The sequence below is a fragment of the Bufo bufo genome, chromosome 8 (genome assembly GCF_905171765.1).
Source record: "Bufo bufo chromosome 8, aBufBuf1.1, whole genome shotgun sequence".
NCBI classification, from domain to species: domain Eukaryota; kingdom Metazoa; phylum Chordata; class Amphibia; order Anura; family Bufonidae; genus Bufo; species Bufo bufo.
The window spans coordinates 49352882-49373625 of NC_053396.1; the positions used below are offsets into that span (position 1 = coordinate 49352882).

General features: G+C 42.3%; 1 protein-coding gene across 1 annotated transcript in view; it reads right to left on the reverse strand.

Moving 5' to 3' along the window:
- LOC121009451 (gamma-aminobutyric acid receptor subunit beta-4) overlaps nucleotides 1-20744 on the reverse strand; it is a 465957-nt gene that overhangs the window by 354354 nt on the left and 90859 nt on the right. Inside the window, exon 3 of the mRNA XM_040442566.1 lies at nucleotides 3644-3729. Within this exon, the coding sequence (XP_040298500.1) occupies nucleotides 3644-3729 (86 nt within the window). The remainder of the gene's footprint in view (nucleotides 1-3643; nucleotides 3730-20744) is intronic.

Sequence of the window (20744 nt, forward strand, 5' to 3'; positions counted from 1 at the left end):
TTTGGAAGTTTGGAATAAAAGTACTTTTTTTTTTTTTTTTCTAACTTACTTTTCCCTTCTTTCCCTGCCTAACGGTGCCTCTCCCTCACTGACCCTAACCTACCTGGGTGGCGATGGGTGCAGGAGGGTGATGGATGCCGATTAGGGGGACACAGGAGCTCGTTCTGGACGGTGCTGCACGGTCAGGGTGCTGGACAGGAAGAGGAGGGGAGAGAGGAGCGCAGGAAGTTTGAATCTCGCGCCTCTCTCCCCTGCACCAATCAGCACCCTGGACAGCGGCATTCAGCACCAGGGCCAGCACCGCCTCTCCAAATCCTCGGACTGCGATAGGTGGTGTATAATTACGCCACCGATCGCAGTCTTTTTCCGGTTCATCGGGTCACAGGACACCCGAATGGACCGGAAACGCAGAAAACCGCAGGTCTGAATTGACCTGCGGTTTTCTGCGATCGCCGATACGGGGGGGTCAAATGACCCCCCCCTGCATTGTTACGGGATGCCGGCTGAATGATTTCAGCCGAAATCCCGTTCCGATTAACCCCTGCGGCGCCGGAGTTCCGATTTTAAGTCAGGACGTACCGGTACGTCCTCGGTCCTTAAGGACTCGGGAAATAGGGCGTACCGGTACGTCCTAGGTCCTTAAGGACTCGGGAAATAGGGCGTACCGGTACGTCCTAGGTCCTTAAGGGGCTAAACAACTTAGGCTACTTTCACACGAGCGTTCGGGGCTCCGCTTGTGAGCTCCGTTTGAAGGCTCTCACAAGCGGCCCCGAACGAATCCGTCCAGCCCTAATGCATTCTGAGTGGATGCGGATCCCCTCAGAATGCATCAGTTAGGCACCGTTTGTCCTCCGCTCCGCTCAGCAGGCGGACACCTGAACGCAGCTTGCAGCGTTCGGGTGTCCGCCTGGCCGTGCGGAGGCAAACGGATCCGTCCAGACTTACAATGTAAGTCAATGGGGACGGATCCGTTTGAAGTTGACACAGTATGGCTCAATTTTCAAATGGATCCGTCCCCCATTGACTTTCAATGTAAAGTCAAAACGGATCCGTTTGCATTATCATGAACAAAAAAAAAAAAATTATTATTTTTTTTTTTGTTCATGGTAATGCAAACGGATCCGTTCTGAACGGATTAAGCGTTTGCATTATAGGTGCGGATCCGTCTGTGCAGATACCAGACGGATCCGCACCTAACACAGGTGTGAAAGTAGTCTAAGTTTGTTCAGGCCACAGCACTGGATTACACTTACTTCACCCAGGTGAGAAATCTGGGTGAAATATACAGTCAGGTCCATAAATATTGGGACATCGACACAATTCTAACTATTTTGGCTCTACACACCACCGCAATGGATTTGAAATGAAACAAACAAGATGTGCTTTAACTGAAGACTGCCAGCTTTAATTTGAGGGTATTTACATCCAAATCAGGTGAACGGTGTAGGAATTACAACAGTTTGCATATGTGCCAAAAGTAATGGGACAGAATAATAATCATAAATCAAACTTTCACTTTTTAATACTTGGTTGCAAATTCTTTGCAGTCAATTACAGCCTGAAGTCTGGAACGCATAGACATCACCAGAAGCTAGGTTTCATCCCTGGTGTTGCTCTGCCAGGCCTCTACTGCAACTGTCTTCAGTTCCTGCTTGTTCTTGGGGCATTTCCCCTTCAGTTTTGTCTTCAGCAAGTGAAATGCATGCTCAATCGGATTTAGGTCAGGTGATTGACTTGGCCATTGAATAACATTCCACTTCTTTCCCTTAAAAAACTCTTTGGTTGCTTTTGCAGTATGCTTTGGGTCATTGTCCATCTGCACTGTGAAGCGCCGTCCAATGAGTTCTGAAGCATTTGGCTGAATATGAGCTGAATATGAAACACTTCAGAATTCATCCTGCTGCTTTTGTCAGCAGTCACATCATCAATAAATACAAGAGAGCCAGTTCCATTGGCAGCCATACATGCCCACGCCATGACACTACCACCACCATGCTTCACTAATAAGGTGGTATGCTTAGGATCATGAGCAGTTCCTTTCCTTCTCCATACTCTTCTCTTCCCATCACTCTGGTACAACTTGATCTTGGTCTCATCTGTCCATAGGATGTTGTTCCAGAACTGTGAAGGCTTTTTTAGATGTCTCTGTGAAGGTTCTTATTTATCCAGGTCATGGTATATCTGTAAAGAATAAATCAAATCACTGTTGTGAAGGGTGTTTTCTTCACCAGGGAAAGAATTCTTTGGTCATCCACCACAGTGGTTTTCCGTGGTCTTCCCGGTCTTTTGGTGTTGCTGAGCTTACCGGGGCGTTCCTTCTTTTTAACAATGTTCCAAACCGTTGCTTTGGCCACGCCTAATGTTTTTTTTAATCTTTCTGATGGGTTTGTTTTTTTTTTTTCAGCCTAATGATGGCTTGCTTCACTGATAGTGACAGCTCTTTCGGTCTCATCTTGAGAGTTGACAGCGACAGATTCCAAATGCAAATAGCACACTTGAAATGAACTCTGGACCTTTTATCTGCTCATTGTAATTGGGATAATGAGGGAATAACATACACCTGGCCATGGAACAGCTGAGAAGCCAATTGTCCCATTACTTTTGGTCCCTTAACAAGTGGGAGGCACATATGCAAACTGTTGTAATTCCTACACCGTTCACCTGATTTGGATGTAAATACCCTCAAATTAAAGCTGACAGTCTGCAGTTAAAGCACATCTTGTTTGTTTCATTTCAAATCCATTGTGATGGTGTATAGAACCCAAAATGTTACAAATGTGTCGATGTCCCAATATTTATGGACCTGACTGTACCTTCCTTCCACCAGTATTCCACCTGCATGACCACAAGTGGATGGGCATTGGCAGGTCACCCTTGGCCTGACACATTTACTAATATGCGTGTACATTACACTTGAAGTCTATGCCAGCTCCCTTCTTATAGTAGATTTCGTTTTCTGGTGCACAGAACTCTTGAAGATGCGCCAAAATTACTACCTCTTAAGCAGGGTTTGTTTTGAAGACTGGTGTAAGAAACACCATTGTTAATGCATTCACCTCTTAGGGTGGGTTCACATGATGTTTTTGCCATTTTTTAACGTATATGTTGGGGAAAAAACATACAAAAGTGTAGCACAAAGCTTTTGTATTCTGCAGAGTGTGGGAAAAAACACATACTTTTATTTTTACAATGGAACTAATGAACAGATGCCACTGTATGGTATCAGCCTGAGGCATCCATTAACTTATACATATCTTGTATACGTTAAATGGGTGGCAACAATGTGATGTGAACCCAACCCAGCAAATGTCACCCATACAATATTATACGAACCCTTTAAACCCTTTGCTCATATGCTTTCTTACGTATACAAAGTAAACATTGAGCAACATGACATTTCTGCTAACAGGGACTTTTTACAAATGAACCAAGAAAAAAGTGATAAACAAGTCAGATAAAGACAGATACTTTTTAATATCCACCTACTATATAACAAGCATAGTAACACACTGCACATGAAAAATGCTATTCAATAACATGATTTGAGACATCATATCCATCAGCCTTTAGAGCATCTTTGTGTTCCTTTCAGTCTTATTAGTTATTTTTTTATATTTATTTTTAAGCAATGGTTTTTACTCACCTCCAAAGTCTGGCCGCAGGCGGATGTCATATCCTTTCAACAACTTGTCCACTGTTTTCTTCACAACTGAGATATTCCCAGTAGGACTAAAGAAAGTACAGACAAAAAAAGTGAATGGAGTACAAGAAGCAACTAAACAAAATGTAAACGTATAAGTTAAATCTAGTTGAGACTTGTTAGTTCTGATTTAATATGTTTTTGATTGGATTTCTTTCTCACCATGACAACAGAGTACAATCTGACTTACAAAAAATATGGTGAATGTCCCCAGACAACTTGTAGCCTATTGCTAAGGAACATCACAGCAAAATGTTAAAAAGCTGTCAGCAATTCAGTGAGACTAAATTTACAAATTCAATTGGCTATTCGGTTCAGATTATCCTAAACTCCATGTACTGTACAGGCCATGGATGGAAGTGTGATTTGATAATATGATGAATATCAGTAAAACAATAGTCTATTGGTATAAAAATTAACTGATGTGCTGGAAATTAAGATAGCCTTTCAATTTTTTTAATAATTAAGGATTACAAAACTGCAGTACATCATTGCTTGTGGGTACCAGTGTTCCATTCACTTTTAAATTATTTTGTTAATTTACTATAACAGAGTAGTATGGCATGTGGATGTCCTAATGGAAGATTCTCCTACTCAAGACCCCAGTTACTAACCAAAGCAGAACTGTAAGTACAAATTGGATGTGGATTTGCTGTGCCTACTGAACAGATTTAGTTTGAGGCTGATCCTAAGGACATTATTCTGGCAGCCCGGGGTCTTCATTTTTTAGCCCATGTACAGGGATCTGGATTCTAATGCAGGGTGCTGCCTCCAGGAGCTGACTCTGTTCTGTAGACTGGTGATCCTTGGCGGTCAAGGGAGACTGTTGTGAAACACTTAGCGGTCAGACAAAACTTTAGTCAGGGATAGACCAAGGTAGGGGCATGCTGAGTATGTGCAATCCGGTAAACAGTCTGAGGTCAAGGCAGGCAGCACAATACGAGAAACAGGCAAACGTTAAGTCAGGCAGCAAAGATTCAAATCCAAAAACAGGTGGGGGTTGGTACATGGGCAGGCAAACAATAAAACAGCACACCTTTGCAGGACACTAGAGAACTAGAACCTATTGCTCGGACACCATCCCACAGGAGAAGGTGCTCTAAATACCTTAAGGTGATGGTGAAGCAGAGAGAGGCTGTACAAGCCTCAGACTTCAAGGAGTAAGTGTCACTGTGCAGGTGAGCACTGCAGCAGTTGTGCCCAGTGCCTCCATATTAGTACCCCCTCTTACATCTTCTCTTTTTTTAGCCTGGTCTGAGAATTTTTTTTTTAGAAGAACTTATCAAACTGGTGTAAAGTAGAACTGACTTAGTTACCCATAACAACCAATCAGATACCACCTTTCATTTTTGACAGCTACTTTGGAAAATGAAAGGTGGAATCGGATTGGTTGCTATGGGCAACTAAACCTGTTCTACTTTACACCACTTTGATAAATGACCCCATTAATGTTCATAGCAGGTTGCCAATATCTCTCCTGTGAAGCAAAACCCTTGCAGTCTACCAAATAGTAGGTTCTCCTTCCAACTCTTTTCACATACAGGATGCTCCTCACCTCAAACTCATACTCAGGACCGAATGTATCCGGATCAGAGACAAAGGATCTGGAGTAGCGACTGAGCACAAAGGGTGTGAGATGGGACACATGGAAATAGTTGGGGATGCAAAGAGATGGTTGTAGTCACAACTTGTCTCAATACCTCAAATGAACCCAAAAAGCAAAGATCGAAATTGTAGGAGGGTACCTTCAAGTGAATATTCTTAGAGGTTAGCCAGGCACTGTACCTGGGAGAGAGGTGCTGTGGCAATCTGCATCTTCGGTCTGCAGACCTTTTCTTAAAAACGAATGTCTTGGCCATGTAAGCTGTTTTCTCTGTAGGAAACTCTTGAAAATGGTTGTCATGGGCAGTGGGTGTGTACCCACTGTACCAAGTAACCAGTTTGGCTTTCGGCTATCTCTAAGGACGTTATCCAGACATTCCCCTGTTTTTCACCCTTTAACACCTGTACAAGGATCTGGTTTTTACTGCAGAGGAGCCAGCAGGTGACTACCTTTTGAGATAGTTCCGGTGTAGTTGGCAGCTGATCCACAGGGTGCAGAAACTACAGTGTGAAGCACTAAAGAGTCATAATATATTTTTAGTCAGGAGACATGCCAAGATAAGGGCAGGAAGTGTATAAACATATCGAAAAAACAAGTCCGAAGTCAGGGCAGGCGGCGATGGGTCAATACAAGAAACAGGCTAAGGTCAGGGCGGCTAGTGGAGAATCACAGTTAGTTGTCAGGCAGAAGTTTAGTACATGGGTAGTCAGACAGGATAACACATCTTCACGGTATAATTACAGACTAGGAACCTAAAGCTCAGGCACCTGACCCTGTAAGAGGTTGAGAGTAGTGATGGATGAACATCGGCCGGGACGATTAGCGAACGCGCGAACAAAAACCTCAAGTTTGCGGCGGGCCCCATTCACTTTCATGGCAGGCGAACCTGAAAAACCTTCAGGTCATTATTGCAGCCACCAACTTACTTACAAGTAGTGCACAAATTGTCCTACAACATGGAGAGTGACATACCAGAGGGGGATCAATGACAAAAATTCCCACAAAAAATATGTATTTTAGTCAGGGGCCATTTAATTTTAGGCCATGGGAGTACAGGCCACAAACATTAGGCATTCACCGGACAGAAAAAAATCAAGTGATTATGTGGCTGGAGGTATATTAGACGGTCATTGGATATCAATTTTACTGAAGGCCAGTACAAATACAGGTCAAATAAATATGTTTAACCTATTCAGGACACATGACGTACCGGTACGGCATGTTGTCCTGGTACTTAAGGACGTACCGGTACGACATGTGTATTTCCGATCACCGCTGCCCGGCGGGCGGTGATCGGAACAAGGTGCCTGCTCAAATCATTGAGCAGGCAACTTGGCTAAATGCGCTGGGGGTTTTGCGGCTTTTACTTGTGGTTGCGGCGGGTGGTGCCATCGGGTCCCCATGCGGCTATAGGGGGGACCCGATGGCATGGAAGGCAGCGCGATGCCTAAAGAAGGAATCGCGCTGCCTTCCGGTGACGAGCCTGTGAGATCCAGCGCCTGGATCTCACAGGCCGGAAGCTGTATGAGTAATACACACAGTATTACTCATACAGCCAATGCATTCCAATACAGAAGCATTGGAATGCATTGTAAAGGGATTAGACCCCCAAAAGTTCAAGTCCTAAAGTGGGACAAAAAATAAAGTGAAAATAAAAGTTGAAAAAAGAAAGTTTTCCCCCCAAAAAATTTAAAGTTTCAAGTAAAAATAAACAAAAACGTCATTTTCCCCAAATAAAGATAAAAAAAATTGGTAAGAGATAGGGAAAAAAAAAAAGTATATATATTAGGTATCGTCATGTCTGTGTCGACCGGCTCTATAAATATATCACATGACCTAACCCCTCAGATGAATACCGTAAAAAATAAAAAGTAAAAACTGTGCTAAATAAACCATTTTTTGTCACCTTACATCACAAAAAGTGTAATAGCAAGCGATCAAAAAGTCACACGCACCCCAAAATAGTGCCAATAAAACAGTCATCTCATCCCGCAAAAATAATACCCTACCTAAGAAAATCGCCCAAAAACTGAAAAAATTATGGCTCTCAGACTATGAAAACACTAAAACATGATTTTTTTTGCTTCAAAAATGAAATCATTGTGTAAAACTTACATAAATAAAAAAAAGTATACATATTAGGTATCGCAGCGTCCGTGACAACCTGGTCTATAAAAATATCACATGATATAACCTGTCGGATGAATGTTGTAAATAACAAAAAATAAAAACGGTGCCAAAACAGCTATTTCTTGTTACCTTGCCTCACAAAAAGTGTAATATAGAGCAACAAAAAATCATATGTACCCTAAACTAGTACCAACAATACTGCCACCATATCCCGTAGTTTCTAAAATGGGGTCACTTTTTTGGAGTTTCTACTTCAAATGGGACATGGTGTCAAAAAAACAGTCCAGCAAAATATGCCTTCCAAAAACCGTATGGCATTCCTTTCCTTCTGCGCCATGTCGTGTGCCCGTACAGCTGTTTACGACCACATATGGGGTGTTTATGTTAACTACAGAATCAGGGCCATAAATATTGAGTTTTGTTTGGCTGTTAACCCTTGCTTTGTTACTGGGAAAAATAGATTAAAATGGAAAATCTGCCAAAAAAGTGAAATTTTTAAATTGTATCTCTATTTTCCATTAATTCTTGTGGAACACCTAAAGGGTTATCGACGTTTGTAAAATCAGTTTTGAATACCTTGAGGGGTGTAGTTTCTTAGATGGGGTCACTTTTATGGAGTTTCTACTCTAGCGGTGCATCAGGGGGGCTTGAAATGGGACATAGTGTAAAAAAAAACAGTCCAGCAAAATCTGCCTTCCAAAAACTGTATGGCATTCCTTTCCTTCTGCGCCCTGCCGTGTGCCCGTACAGTAGTTTACGACCACATATGGGGTGTTTCTGTAAACTACAGAATCAGGGCCATAAATATTGAGTTTGGTTTGGCTGTTAACCAGTGGCGTACCGCCCATAGAGGCAGACCACGCCATTGCTATGAAGAGGAAGAGGAAGCAGGAGGAGCCAGAGACCTTTCTTGGTTTTTGAGGTGTGTACTCCACTGCAGCTCGTGCTTTGCACTTAAATGCCTGGTCATGCAGGTTGTGCTCAGGTTGAGAACGTTTATACCTCGCTTCAGGCTTTGATTGCACAGCGTGCAAACCACTCGTGTCTTGTCGTCAGCACATTGTCTGAAGACCTGCCACGCCAGGGAACTCCTTGGAGCTGGCTTTGGTGTGCTCTGTCCCTTGCTGCGGTGGGCAGTAGGAGGCGTACTGTCTAGAGGACGGCCGCTCCGCTTTTGCACCCTGCTCCCTCTTCTGCTGTGCTGGTGGCTCTGTGCGACCACCGCCGCTTCCTCTGAACTACATCGGTCACTCGCATGACCTTGATTCCATGTGGGGTCGAGGACCTCATCGTCCTCCACATCATCTTCCAGCCAGTCTTCACCCCTGACTTCCTTGTCGGTCTGCACGCTTTCAAAAGCCCCAGCAGTGTGCACCTGTGTTTCGTCATCATCCAAGATGTGCTGCGATGGTCCTCCCATGTACTTATCTTGAAAAATAAGTGGTTGGGCATCGGTGCACTCAATCTCTTCCACTTCTGGGGCAGGGCTAGGTGGATGGCGCTGGGAACCCCTGCTAACAGAGTCATCAAAAAGCAGAAGAGACTGCTGCATGACTTGGGGCTCAGACTGCTTGGCTGATTTGCAAGGGGGTGAGGTGAAAGACTGATGGACATCGGCTGCAGGTGCCAACTGTGGTCTTTCAGCAGGAGACTGGGTGGGAGACAATGTGAAGGAACTGGATCCACTGTCAGCAACCCAATCTACTATCGCCTGTACTTGTTTAGGCCTCACCATTCGTAGAGCAGCATTAGGCCCGACCAAATACCGCTGCAGGTTTTGTCGCCTACTTGCACCTGAGGAAGGGGTTTCACTTGTGCGTGTAGCTGGCACAGATCGACCACATACTCTCCCTGCAACAGGAGTGCCACCAGCAGCACCACGACCTGGGCCACGTCCCTTATTTGACGCTCTCCTCATATTTTTTTAATTTAGGATCTTGCCCTAAATGGGTGTTTAATTAATAGTAAAAAAGAACGACAGTATGTAAAGGGTGTATCTCACACGGCCTGAATCAGACTAGGCCTCAATTAAAGATTTCTTTGCACAAAATGGCTGTATTTCAAATGGCTGTATTTCAAATGGATGTATTTCAAATGGCTAAGTCAAACCCCTGTATGTATAGGGGGGTCACACATGCCCTAAATCAGTGTAGGCTTGAATTAAAGATTTATTTGCACCAAATGGCTGCATTTCAAATGACTATATTTCAAATGCCTAATTCAAACCCCTGTATGTATTGTGGGGATCACAAACGCCCTGAATCAGTGTAAGCCTGAAGTAAATATATCTTTGCACAAAATGGCTGTATTTCAAATGGCTGTATTTCAAATTCCTGATTCAAACCCCTGTGTGTAGGGGGTATCTCACACGGTCTGAACCAGTGTAGGCCTGAAGTAAATATATCTTTGCACAAAAAGGATGTATTTCAAATGGCTGTATTTCAAATTCCTAATTCAAAACCCTGTATGTAGAGGTAGTATCTCAGAGGGCCTGAACCTCTGTAGGCCTGAAGTAAATATATCTTTACACAAAATGGCTGTATTTCAAATGCCTGATTCAAACCCCTGCATGCAGGGGGGAATCTCACACGGTCTGAACCAGTGTAGGCCTGAGGTAAATATATCTTTCCACAAAAAGGATGTATTTCAAATGACTGTATTTCAAATGCCTAATTCAAACCCCTGTATTTATAGTGGGGATCACAAATGCCCTGAATCAGTGTAGGCCTGAAGTAAATATATCTTTGCACAAAAAGGCGGTATTTAAAATGTCTGTATTTCAAATTCCTAATTCAAACCCCTGTATGTATAGAGGGGATATCACACGCTCTGAATCAGTGTAGGCCTGAAGTAAATATATCTTTGCATAAAATGGCTGTATTTCAAATGCCTAATTCAAACCCCTATATGTAGGGGGGTATCTCACACGGTCTGAACCAGTGTAGGCCTGAAGTAAATATATCTTTGCACAAAAATGATGTATTTCAAATGACTGTATTTCAAATGGATAATTCAAACCCCTGTATGTAGAGGTAGTATCTCAGAGGGCCTGAACCTCTGTAGGCCTGAAGTAAATATATCTTTACAAAAAATGGCTGTATTTCAAATGGCTGTATTTCCAATGCCTTATTCAAACCCCTGTATGTAGGGGGGTATCTCACACGGTCTGAACCAGTGTAGGTCTGAAGTAAATATATCTTTCCACAAAAAGGATGTATTTCAAATGCATTATTCAAACCCCTGTATGTATAGTGGGGATTACAAACGCCCTAAATCAGTGTAGGCCTGAAGTAAAAAATATCTTTTGCACAAAAAGGCGGTATTTAAAATGGCTGTATTTCAAATGCCTAATTCAAACCCCTGTATGTACGGTAGTATCTCAGAGGGCCTGAACCTCTGTAGGCCTGAAGTAAATATATCTTTGCACAAAATGGCTGTATTTCAAATGGCTGTATTTCAAATGCCTGATTCAAACCCCTGTATGTTGGGGGGTATCTCACACGGTCTGAACCAGTGTAGGCCTAAAGTAAATATATCTTTCCACAAAAAGGATGTATTTCAAATGACTGTATTTCAAATGCCTAATTCAAACCCCTGTATGTATACTGGGGATCATAAATGCCCTGTATCAGTGTAGGTCTGAAGTAAATATATCTTTGCACAAAAAAGCGGCATTTAAAATGGCTGTATTTCAAATGGCTAATTCAAACCCCTGTATATATAGGGGGGATCTCACACGCCCTGAATCAGTGTAGGCCTGAAGTAAATATATCTTTGCACAAAATGGCTGTATTTCAAATGGCTGTATTTCAAATGCCTAATTCAAACCCCTGTATGTAGAGGTAGTATCTCAGAGGGCCTGAACCTCTGTAGGCCTGAAGTAAATATATCTTTGCACAAAATGGCTGTATTTCAAATGGCTGTATTTCAAATGCCTAATTCAAACCCCTGTATGTAGAGGTAGTATCTCAGAGGGCCTGATCCTCTGTAGGTCTGAAGTAAATATATCTTTACAAAAAATGGCTGTATTTCAAGTGGCTGTATTTCAAATGCCTGATTCAAACCCCTGTATGTAGGGGGGTATCTCACACGGTCTGAACCAGTGTAGGTCTGAAGTAAATATATCTTTCCACAAAAAGGATGTATTTCAAATGCCCTATTCAAACCCCTGTATGTATAGTGGGGATCACAAACGCCCTAAATCAGTGTACGCCTGAAGTAAATATATCTTTGCACAAAAAGGCAGTATTTCAAATGGCTGTATTTCAAATGCCTAATTCAAACCCCTGTATGTAGAGGTAGTATCTCAGAGGGCCTGAACCTCTGTTTGCCTGAAGTAAATATATCTTTACACAAAATGGCTGTATTTCAAATGTCTGTATTTCAAATGCCTAATTCAAACCCCTGTATGTATAGTGGGGATCACAAACGCCCTGAATCAGTGTAGGCCTGAAGTAAATATATCTTTGCATAAAATGGCTGTATTTCAAATGCCTAATTCAAACCCCTATATGTAGGGGGGTATCTCACACGGTCTGAACCAGTGTAGGCCTGAAGTAAATATATCTTTGCACAAAAATGATGTATTTCAAATGACTGTATTTCAAATGGCTAATTCAAACCCCTGTATGTAGAGGTAGTATCTCAGAGGGCCTGAACCTCTGTAGGCCTGAAGTAAATATATCTTTACAAAAAATGGCTGTATTTCAAATGGCTGTATTTCCAATGCCTTATTCAAACCCCTGTATGTAGGGGGGTATCTCACACGGTCTGAACCAGTGTAGGTCTGAAGTAAATATATCTTTCCACAAAAAGGATGTATTTCAAATGCATTATTCAAACCCCTGTATGTATAGTGGGGATTACAAACGCCCTAAATCAGTGTAGGCCTGAAGTAAAAAATATCTTTTGCACAAAAAGGCGGTATTTAAAATGGCTGTATTTCAAATGCCTAATTCAAACCCCTGTATGTACGGTAGTATCTCAGAGGGCCTGAACCTCTGTAGGCCTGAAGTAAATATATCTTTGCACAAAATGGCTGTTTTTCAAAAGGCTGTATTTCAAATGCCTGATTCAAACCCCTGTATGTTGGGGGGTATCTCACACGGTCTGAACCAGTGTAGGCCTAAAGTAAATATATCTTTCCACAAAAAGGATGTATTTCAAATGACTGTATTTCAAATGCCTAATTCAAACCCCTGTATGTATACTGGGGATCATAAATGCCCTGTATCAGTGTAGGTCTGAAGTAAATATATCTTTGCACAAAAAAGCGGCATTTAAAATGGCTGTATTTCAAATTGCTAATTCAAACCCCTGTATATATAGGGGGGATCTCACACGCCCTGAATCAGTGTAGGCCTGAAGTAAATATATCTTTGCACAAAATGGCTGTATTTCAAATGGCTGTATTTCAAATGCCTTATTCAAACCCCTGTATGTGGAGGTAGTATCTCAGAGGGCCTGATCCTCTGTAGGTCTGAAGTAAATATATCTTTACAAAAAATGGCTGTATTTCAAGTGGCTGTATTTCAAATGCCTGATTCAAACCCCTGTATGTAGGGGGGTATCTCACACGGTCTGAACCAGTGTAGGTCTGAAGTAAATATATCTTTCCACAAAAAGGATGTATTTCAAATGCCTTATTCAAACCCCTGTATGTATAGTGGGGATCACAAACGCCCTAAATCAGTGTACGCCTGAAGTAAATATATCTTTGCACAAAAAGGCAGTATTTCAAATGGCTGTATTTCAAATGCCTAATTCAAACCCCTGTATGTAGAGGTAGTATCTCAGAGGGCCTGAACCTCTGTTTGCCTGAAGTAAATATATCTTTACACAAAATGGCTGTATTTCAAATGCCTGATTCAAACCCCTGTATGTTGGGGGGTATCTCACACGGTCTGAACCAGTGTAGGCCTAAAGTAAATATATCTTTCCACAAAAAGGATGTATTTCAAATGACTGTATTTCAAATGCCTAATTCAAACCCCTGTATGTATAGTGGGGATCACAAACGCCCTGAATCAGTGTAGGCCTGAAGTAAATATATCTTTGCACAAAAAGGCGGTATTTAAAATGGCTGTATTTCAAATGCCTAATTCAAACCCCTGTATGTATAGGGGGGATCTCACACGCCCTGAATCAGTGTAGGCCTGAAGTAAATATATCTTTGCACAAAATGGCTGTATTTCAAATGCCTAATTCAAACCCCTGTATGTATAGGGGGGATCTCACACGCCCTGAATCAGTGTATCTTTGCACAAAATGGCTGTACTTCAAATGGCTGTATTTCAAATGCCTGATTCAAACCCCTATATGTAGGGGGGTATCTCACATGGTCTGAACCAGTGTAGGCCTGAAGTAAATATATCTTTGCACAAAAAGGATGTATTTCAAATGACTGTATTTCAAATGGCTAATTCAAATCCCTGTATGTAGAGGTAGTATCTCAGAGGGCCTGAACCTCTGTAGGCCTGAAGTAAATATATCTTTGCACAAAATGGCTGTATTTCAAATGGCTGTATTTCAAATGCCTAATTCCAACCCCTGTATGTAGAGGTAGTATCTCAGAGGGCCTGAACCTCTGTAAGCCTGAACTAAATATATCTTTACACAAAATGGCTGTATTTCAAATGCCTGATTCAAACCCCTGTATGTAGCGGGGTATCTCACATGGTCTGAACCAGTGTAGGCCTAAAGTAAATATATCTTTCCACAAAAAGGATGTATTTCAAATGACTGTTTTTCAAATGCCTAATTCAAACCCCTGTATGTATAGTGTGGATCACAAACTCCCTGAATCAGTGTAGGCCTGAAGTAAATATATCTTTGCACAAAAAGACGGTATTTCAAATGGCTATATTTCAAATGCCTAATTCAAACCCCTGTATGTAGAGGTGGTATCTCACATGGCCTGAACCTCTGTAGGCCTGAATTCAATATTGGTGCACCAAATGGCGGTATTTTAAAATCTCTGAATGTAACCCAAATGTATTAAGGGTGTATCTCACAATGACATCTGCATCAAAGGCTGCCAACTAAATTTTTGGAGCCCAAACGACTGTTTGTTTAACAACTGAATTTGACAGCAGTATATAAGCCTCTAATTTCACACATGCTGATGCTGCAAGGCCTGAAAATAGTGTTTTTTTGTCAAATAAGTGTGTTTTTCAAACCCCAGAAAATGATGGGTGTATTTCTAGCTTAAAGAGGACCTTTCACTAGAATAAAACATCTAAACGAACTATACAGACATGTAGAGCGGCGCCCAGGGATCTCCCTGCACTTACTGTTATACCTGGGCGCCGCTCCGTTCGCCCGGTATAGCCTCCGGTATCTTCATAGTTAGGCTCCACCTAGGGGAACTTGCCGGCGTCTCATTCTCCCATGCTGTAGCGCTAGCCAATCGCAGCGCTCAGCTCATAGCCTGAGAGAAAAAAAAGCCTCTCAGGCTATGAGCTGAGCGCTGCGATTGGCCAGCGCTACAGCATGGGAGAATGAGACGCCGGCAGGTTCCCCTGGGTGGAGCCTAACTTTGAAGATACCGGAGGCTATGCCGGGCGAACGGAGCAGCGCCCGGGGATAACAGTAAGTGCAGGGAGATCCCTGGGCGCCGCTCTACATGTCTGTATAGTTAGTTTAGATGTTTTATTCTAGTAAAAGGTCCTCTTTAAATTGCACACTGACTAATTCAGATGTTGTAGATTGCCCAAAAAGTCTTTTTTTGCTAACAGAATATGAGTGCTGTATATATTAAACTTGAATATAACACTTGCAGATCTGGCAAATGCTGTTTTTTGAAAAAAAAAAGTGTTTTTCAAACCCCAGAAAATGATGGGTGTATTTCTACCTTAAATTGCACACTGACTAATCCAGATGTTGTAGTTTGCCCCAAAAAAATTGTGATTTGCAATGTCCCAAATGCTCAGATGCAGTGCTGGTGCACTGAGCATGCATATACACTGCGTGCAGAATTATTAGGCAAATGAGTATTTTGACCACATCATCCTCTTTATGCATGTTGTCTTACTCCAAGCTGTATAGGCTCGAAAGCCTACTACCAATTAAGCATATAAGGTGATGTGCATCTCTGTAATGAGAAGGGGTGTGGTCTAATGACATCAACACCCTATATCAGGTGTGCATAATTATTAGGCAACTTCCTTTCCTTTGGCAAAATGGGTCAAAAGAAGGACTTGACAGGCTCAGAAAAGTCAAAAATAGTGAGATATCTTGCAGAGGGATGCAGCACTCTTAAAATTGCAAAGCTTCTGAAGCGTGATCATCGAACAATCAAGCGTTTCATTCAAAATAGTCAACAGGGTCGCAAAAAGCGTGTGGAAAAACCAAGGCGCAAAATAACTGCCTATGAACTGAGAAAAGTCAAGCGTGCAGCTGCCAAGATGCCACTTGCCACCAGTTTGGCCATATTTCAGAGCTGCAACATCACTGGAGTGCCCAAAAGCACAAGGTGTGCAATACTCAGAGACATGGCCAAGGTAAGAAAGGCTGAAAGACGACCACCACTGAACAAGACACACAAGCTGAAACGTCAAGACTGGGCCAAGAAATATCTCAAGACTGATTTTTCTAAGGTTTTATGGACTGATGAAATGAGAGTGAGTCTTGATGGGCCAGATGGATGGGCCCGTGGCTGGATTGGTAAAGGGCAGAGAGCTCCTGTCCGACTCAGACGCCAGCAAGGTGGAGGTGGAGTACTGGTTTGGGCTGGTATCATCAAAGATGAACTTGTGGGGCCTTTTCGGGTTGAGGATGGAGTCAAGTTCAACTCCCAGTCCTACTGCCAGTTTCTGGAAGACACCTTCTTCAAGCAGTGGTACAGGAAGAAGTCTGCATCCTTCAAGAAAAACATGATTTTCATGCAGGACAATTCTCCATCACACGCGTCCAAGTACTCCACAGCGTGGCTGGCAAGAAAGGGTATAAAAGAAGAAAATCTAATGACATGGCCTCCTTGTTCACCTGATCTGAACCCCATTGAGAACCTGTGGTCCATCATCAAATGTGAGATTTACAAGGAGGGAAAACAGTACACCTCTCTGAACAGTGTCTGGGAGGCTGTGGTTGCTGCTGCACGCAATGTTGATGGTGAACAGATCAAAACACTGACAGAATCCATGGATGGCAGGCTTTTGAGTGTCCTTGCAAAGAAAGGTGGCTATATTGGTCACTGATTTGTTTTTGTTTTGTTTTTGAATGTCAGAAATGTATATTTGTGAATGTTGAGATGTTATATTGGTTTCACTGGTAAAAATAAATAATTGAAATGGGTATATATTTGTTTTTTGTTAAGTTGCCTAATAATTATGCACAGTAATAGTCACCTGCACACACAGATATCCCCCTAAAATAGCTAAAACTAAAAACAAACTAAAAACTACTTCCAAAAATATTCAGCTTTGATATTAATGAGTTTTTTGGGTTCATTGAGAACATGGTTGTTGTTCAATAATAAAATTAATCCTCAAAAATACAACTTGCCTAATAATTCTGCACTCCCTGGTAATGGCCGTCGCCACCACCACCAACCTAACTGACAGAATTCTAAAAGTTTGTATTTTTGGTCAATGAGCTCAGGGCAGGGTAAAACGATAGTGCCCTGCACCCACACAACTATTTGTCTGTAGATCGCTGACTTAGATTCTCTCCTATGCTCTCCCTGAAATCAAAAGTCCAGCAGCATCCTCTCCCTACACTTGTAACAGCAGAGTGACGTGCAGCGCTACGTGACCCAAGCTTATATAGAGCCTGGGTCACATGCTGCTCTGGCCAATCACTGCCATGCGCCATTAGTAGGCATGGATGTGATGGCCTATTGCGGCAAGTAGTATGACGCTTGTTGATTGGCTGCTGTGCAGCCTTTCAAAAAGCGCCAAGAAAGCGCCGAACACCAAACCCGAACCAAAATTTTTACTAAAATGTTCGGGTTCGGGTCCGGGGTCCAAAAATCCTAAAGTTCGGTACGAACCCGAACTTTACAGTTCGGGTTCGCTCAACCCTATTGAATGGGATCCATACTGACAGTGATGGGGGATGGGCGGCCACCTGGCTGATCAGACAATGGACATGACTCATCCTGCATTGCACTGTCCAGCCACGTTGATGCCCTCCCCTGTCCTTTGACAAGTACCTGAACTATCTCATCTTCCTGTGTCATCACTTCATGTATCCTTGTTACATGAAGTAAGTGGTCGGGTGATGGGCAGCACCTTTTCTATTGTTACTGTGACTAAATAAAAGGTGAGCAGACTGTGGAGGAGGGGCAGTTGCTCAGAAGAACTCAAGATGGTAACACCTTTGTCTGACTGCGGTTGAGGGATTTGCCTTTCCTTACACAAAGCCTGATGAGAGCGGATCTCTAATATTAATATTTCTACAACATTATTATTATTATTATTTTTTTTTTTATCATATTTGTTTATATTACCCTTCTCCTTTTTCTGAATTCCTGTTAAATTGGCCACTAATAGATTTAAAATATTTTGACTGTTAGGAAGAAATGTATTGGACCAAAAATAGATCTAGCACATTACACATCATCAATGAATCCCACACTAGTTTAAAATACTGTACTAAAAATATTACCCCCACACTTTTTTTCTGAATGCAACTTATTATATTCAAGCTTTACTGATATGCCTTCATACTCATAGTTCCTTCTTTTTGAGAAAATCCTTACAACTCTAGTTGTACTCCCTTATTATTGTTATTTTGAATATTTAGCAATAAACATTAAATAGGTATTGGAGAGACGTATGAGCGGTGTGATTATACCTACTAATTTATAAGCTTCTTCTGCGCCTGCGCGTGACTGTGAAAGGGCTGATCTATTATATGATCATATGACTGTATGCACCATCTTCCTTTTGGGCGTACGGGCAAGTACTGGTAACTGCACAGTGTATCCTATTTCTTCTTTCCCCTTCCTGTTTTAGGCTCATTATTAAATACTTAAACTCTGGCCTCATCCATGTATATTCCTTCTTGGGCAGCCACTTTTGATCAAAGTTATTTCATTTCTATCTTGCGGTGCAAGGACCTGGATATGGTAACGGCGTATCATGTATCAGAATATGCCATCTGTCTTTCTGGGTTTCAGGCGATTGGCGCATTTGTGCATATGGATCGTGCATACACCAACCTAATTGAACTCAAACGACTGCCTTACGTGACGGGCGCATGCGCATTACATTGGTATGCACGTCGGGACCGAGCGGGCAATATAAAGCGTTCACTTGCCCTAATCTTTTGGCTGCATGTGAAATCATCTCCTGGCTACATCTGATGGAGCAATCGTGCTCAGTCTTGAAGCTATTGCACTGTTTAAATAGGTCCCCTGATGAACCTATTGTCAATTTGATAGGGGAAATGCTTTGGTACTTGGACTTTCTTTTCTTTTGTTTTGGGATGTGATTTTTTTGTTGTTGTCTGGGACTCTTTTATTAGGGAGGGACATTGGTGTATTGTAAGCCACCAATAAGTTTGGCGATCACTGCGCTTTAGGGCAGGGACCTCTAGTAAACTAGGGATAGTGTCCCTCAATATATATGCCTAATAGCGGTTTTCTTCACTACTATATCCTCTCCTATTTTTCATCTGAGGAGATTTACTGGTACATCTTCCGACACATCTTTACTTCAAGGAGGAAAATTGGACAAGTGAAAACTGGAACAAGTGATCTGCTCCACGCTTAGACTACAAATCGTAAGTGGTCACATGAGTAGCAACCTGTACCCTCACCAGAGTATATCACTAAATGTCTATTAGAACCAATGTAGCCAACATCCCATTATTGATATATGTATCATTGCTTGTAAAGTGGGAATCATTTTAGTTGTGAATATTAAAAGTTATGTTTTAAAGGGTAGATTTTTTCACATTGATAATACATAAATAGACAGAAAATAATATCTGGTGGTAACTAGAGACCAGGGAACATTAAATACCCAGGGGCTGCCAGTCATTGGCTGAGATAATTTGGACTTTAAGAGGCCAGGACTGACCAATCATGCCCTAAGGAATAGGCTGGAAGGCCGTAGTAACAAGATTCAGGCCTCAGCCTGCAGTACTCACAGAAAACACTGATAGCAGACTGCTGCCAGCAAAAATAAGACATAGTAAGGGCGCAGGCCATAGGTTGGCTGGGTGAGTAACATGTGCCCATGCCCGACAGGAGCAGCAAGGCAGCGGCGGGCACGGGACGCCAGCGCAACATTACCCTCCCCTTTTACCCCCTCATCCTTGTTCCAGATATATACAGGAACTTCTTTAACCACTTCCCGACCGCCCATTGACTATAAACATCCAGGACAGTTTATCTCTGATCTGACTTTTTGAAACGTCTTTTCAGAGATGGCAGCTGCACGCTAATAGTGCAGCTGCCGAGCAATTGGCCTTTGTCAGTGACAGCAGGGCATCTCAGAGAGAAGGCAGGGACAGTTCCTGTGTGTTCCTGCCTCCTAGATCACTGTATACACAGCGCTGAACGAACGCTGTTTCTACAGATCAGGAAGCAATGTGCTGCTTCTTATCCCGGCCCAGCGGGAGGCGGGGGAGTGCACGAGCTGCCGCGTCTTCCATAGAACATGATTTACCCTGCACTGAGGCTATACAGTATAGTATTATGCTGTACATACTCTCTGGGGGGTGTATTTCCCCTGTAACTGGGACTGCTATGTCAGCCCGTTACAGGAGAAATCAATAGTGAAGAAAAAAAAAAAAGTTAAGTTAAATGTCCCCGAGGGGTCTTGTATGATCTTTTGGGGGACACAAAGTGTAAAATAAAAAAAATAAAAAATAAAAATAATAAAGTGTTTGATCAAAAAAAAAAAAAAAAGTTTCAGATGTCAAAAAAAAATTCCCCAAAAGTCATTTAAAATTTTTAAAAATTGAAAAAAATTAATTAAATAGACTTGGTATTGCCGCATCCATGATGGCCAGCTCTATAAAAATATCACATGATCTACCCCATCAGATGAGCACTGTAAAAAAATAAACATTAGCTAAAACAGCTTTTTTTATTTACCTCACCTCCCATAAAACATAATGTTAAAGGGGTTTTACAGTTATTTTAAACTGATGATCTATCCTCTGGATAGATCGTGAGCATCTGATCGGCGGGGGTCCGACACCTGGGACCCCCGCCGATCAGCTGTTTGGGAAAACAGCGGCGCTCCAGAAGCTTGAATGGAGCTTAGCCACGACAAGGCCAGTTGATACTAGTCATGACGTCACTGGGCCTGCGGTAAACAGTGAAAAGGAAACGGAGCGCCGCTGCCTTCTCAAACA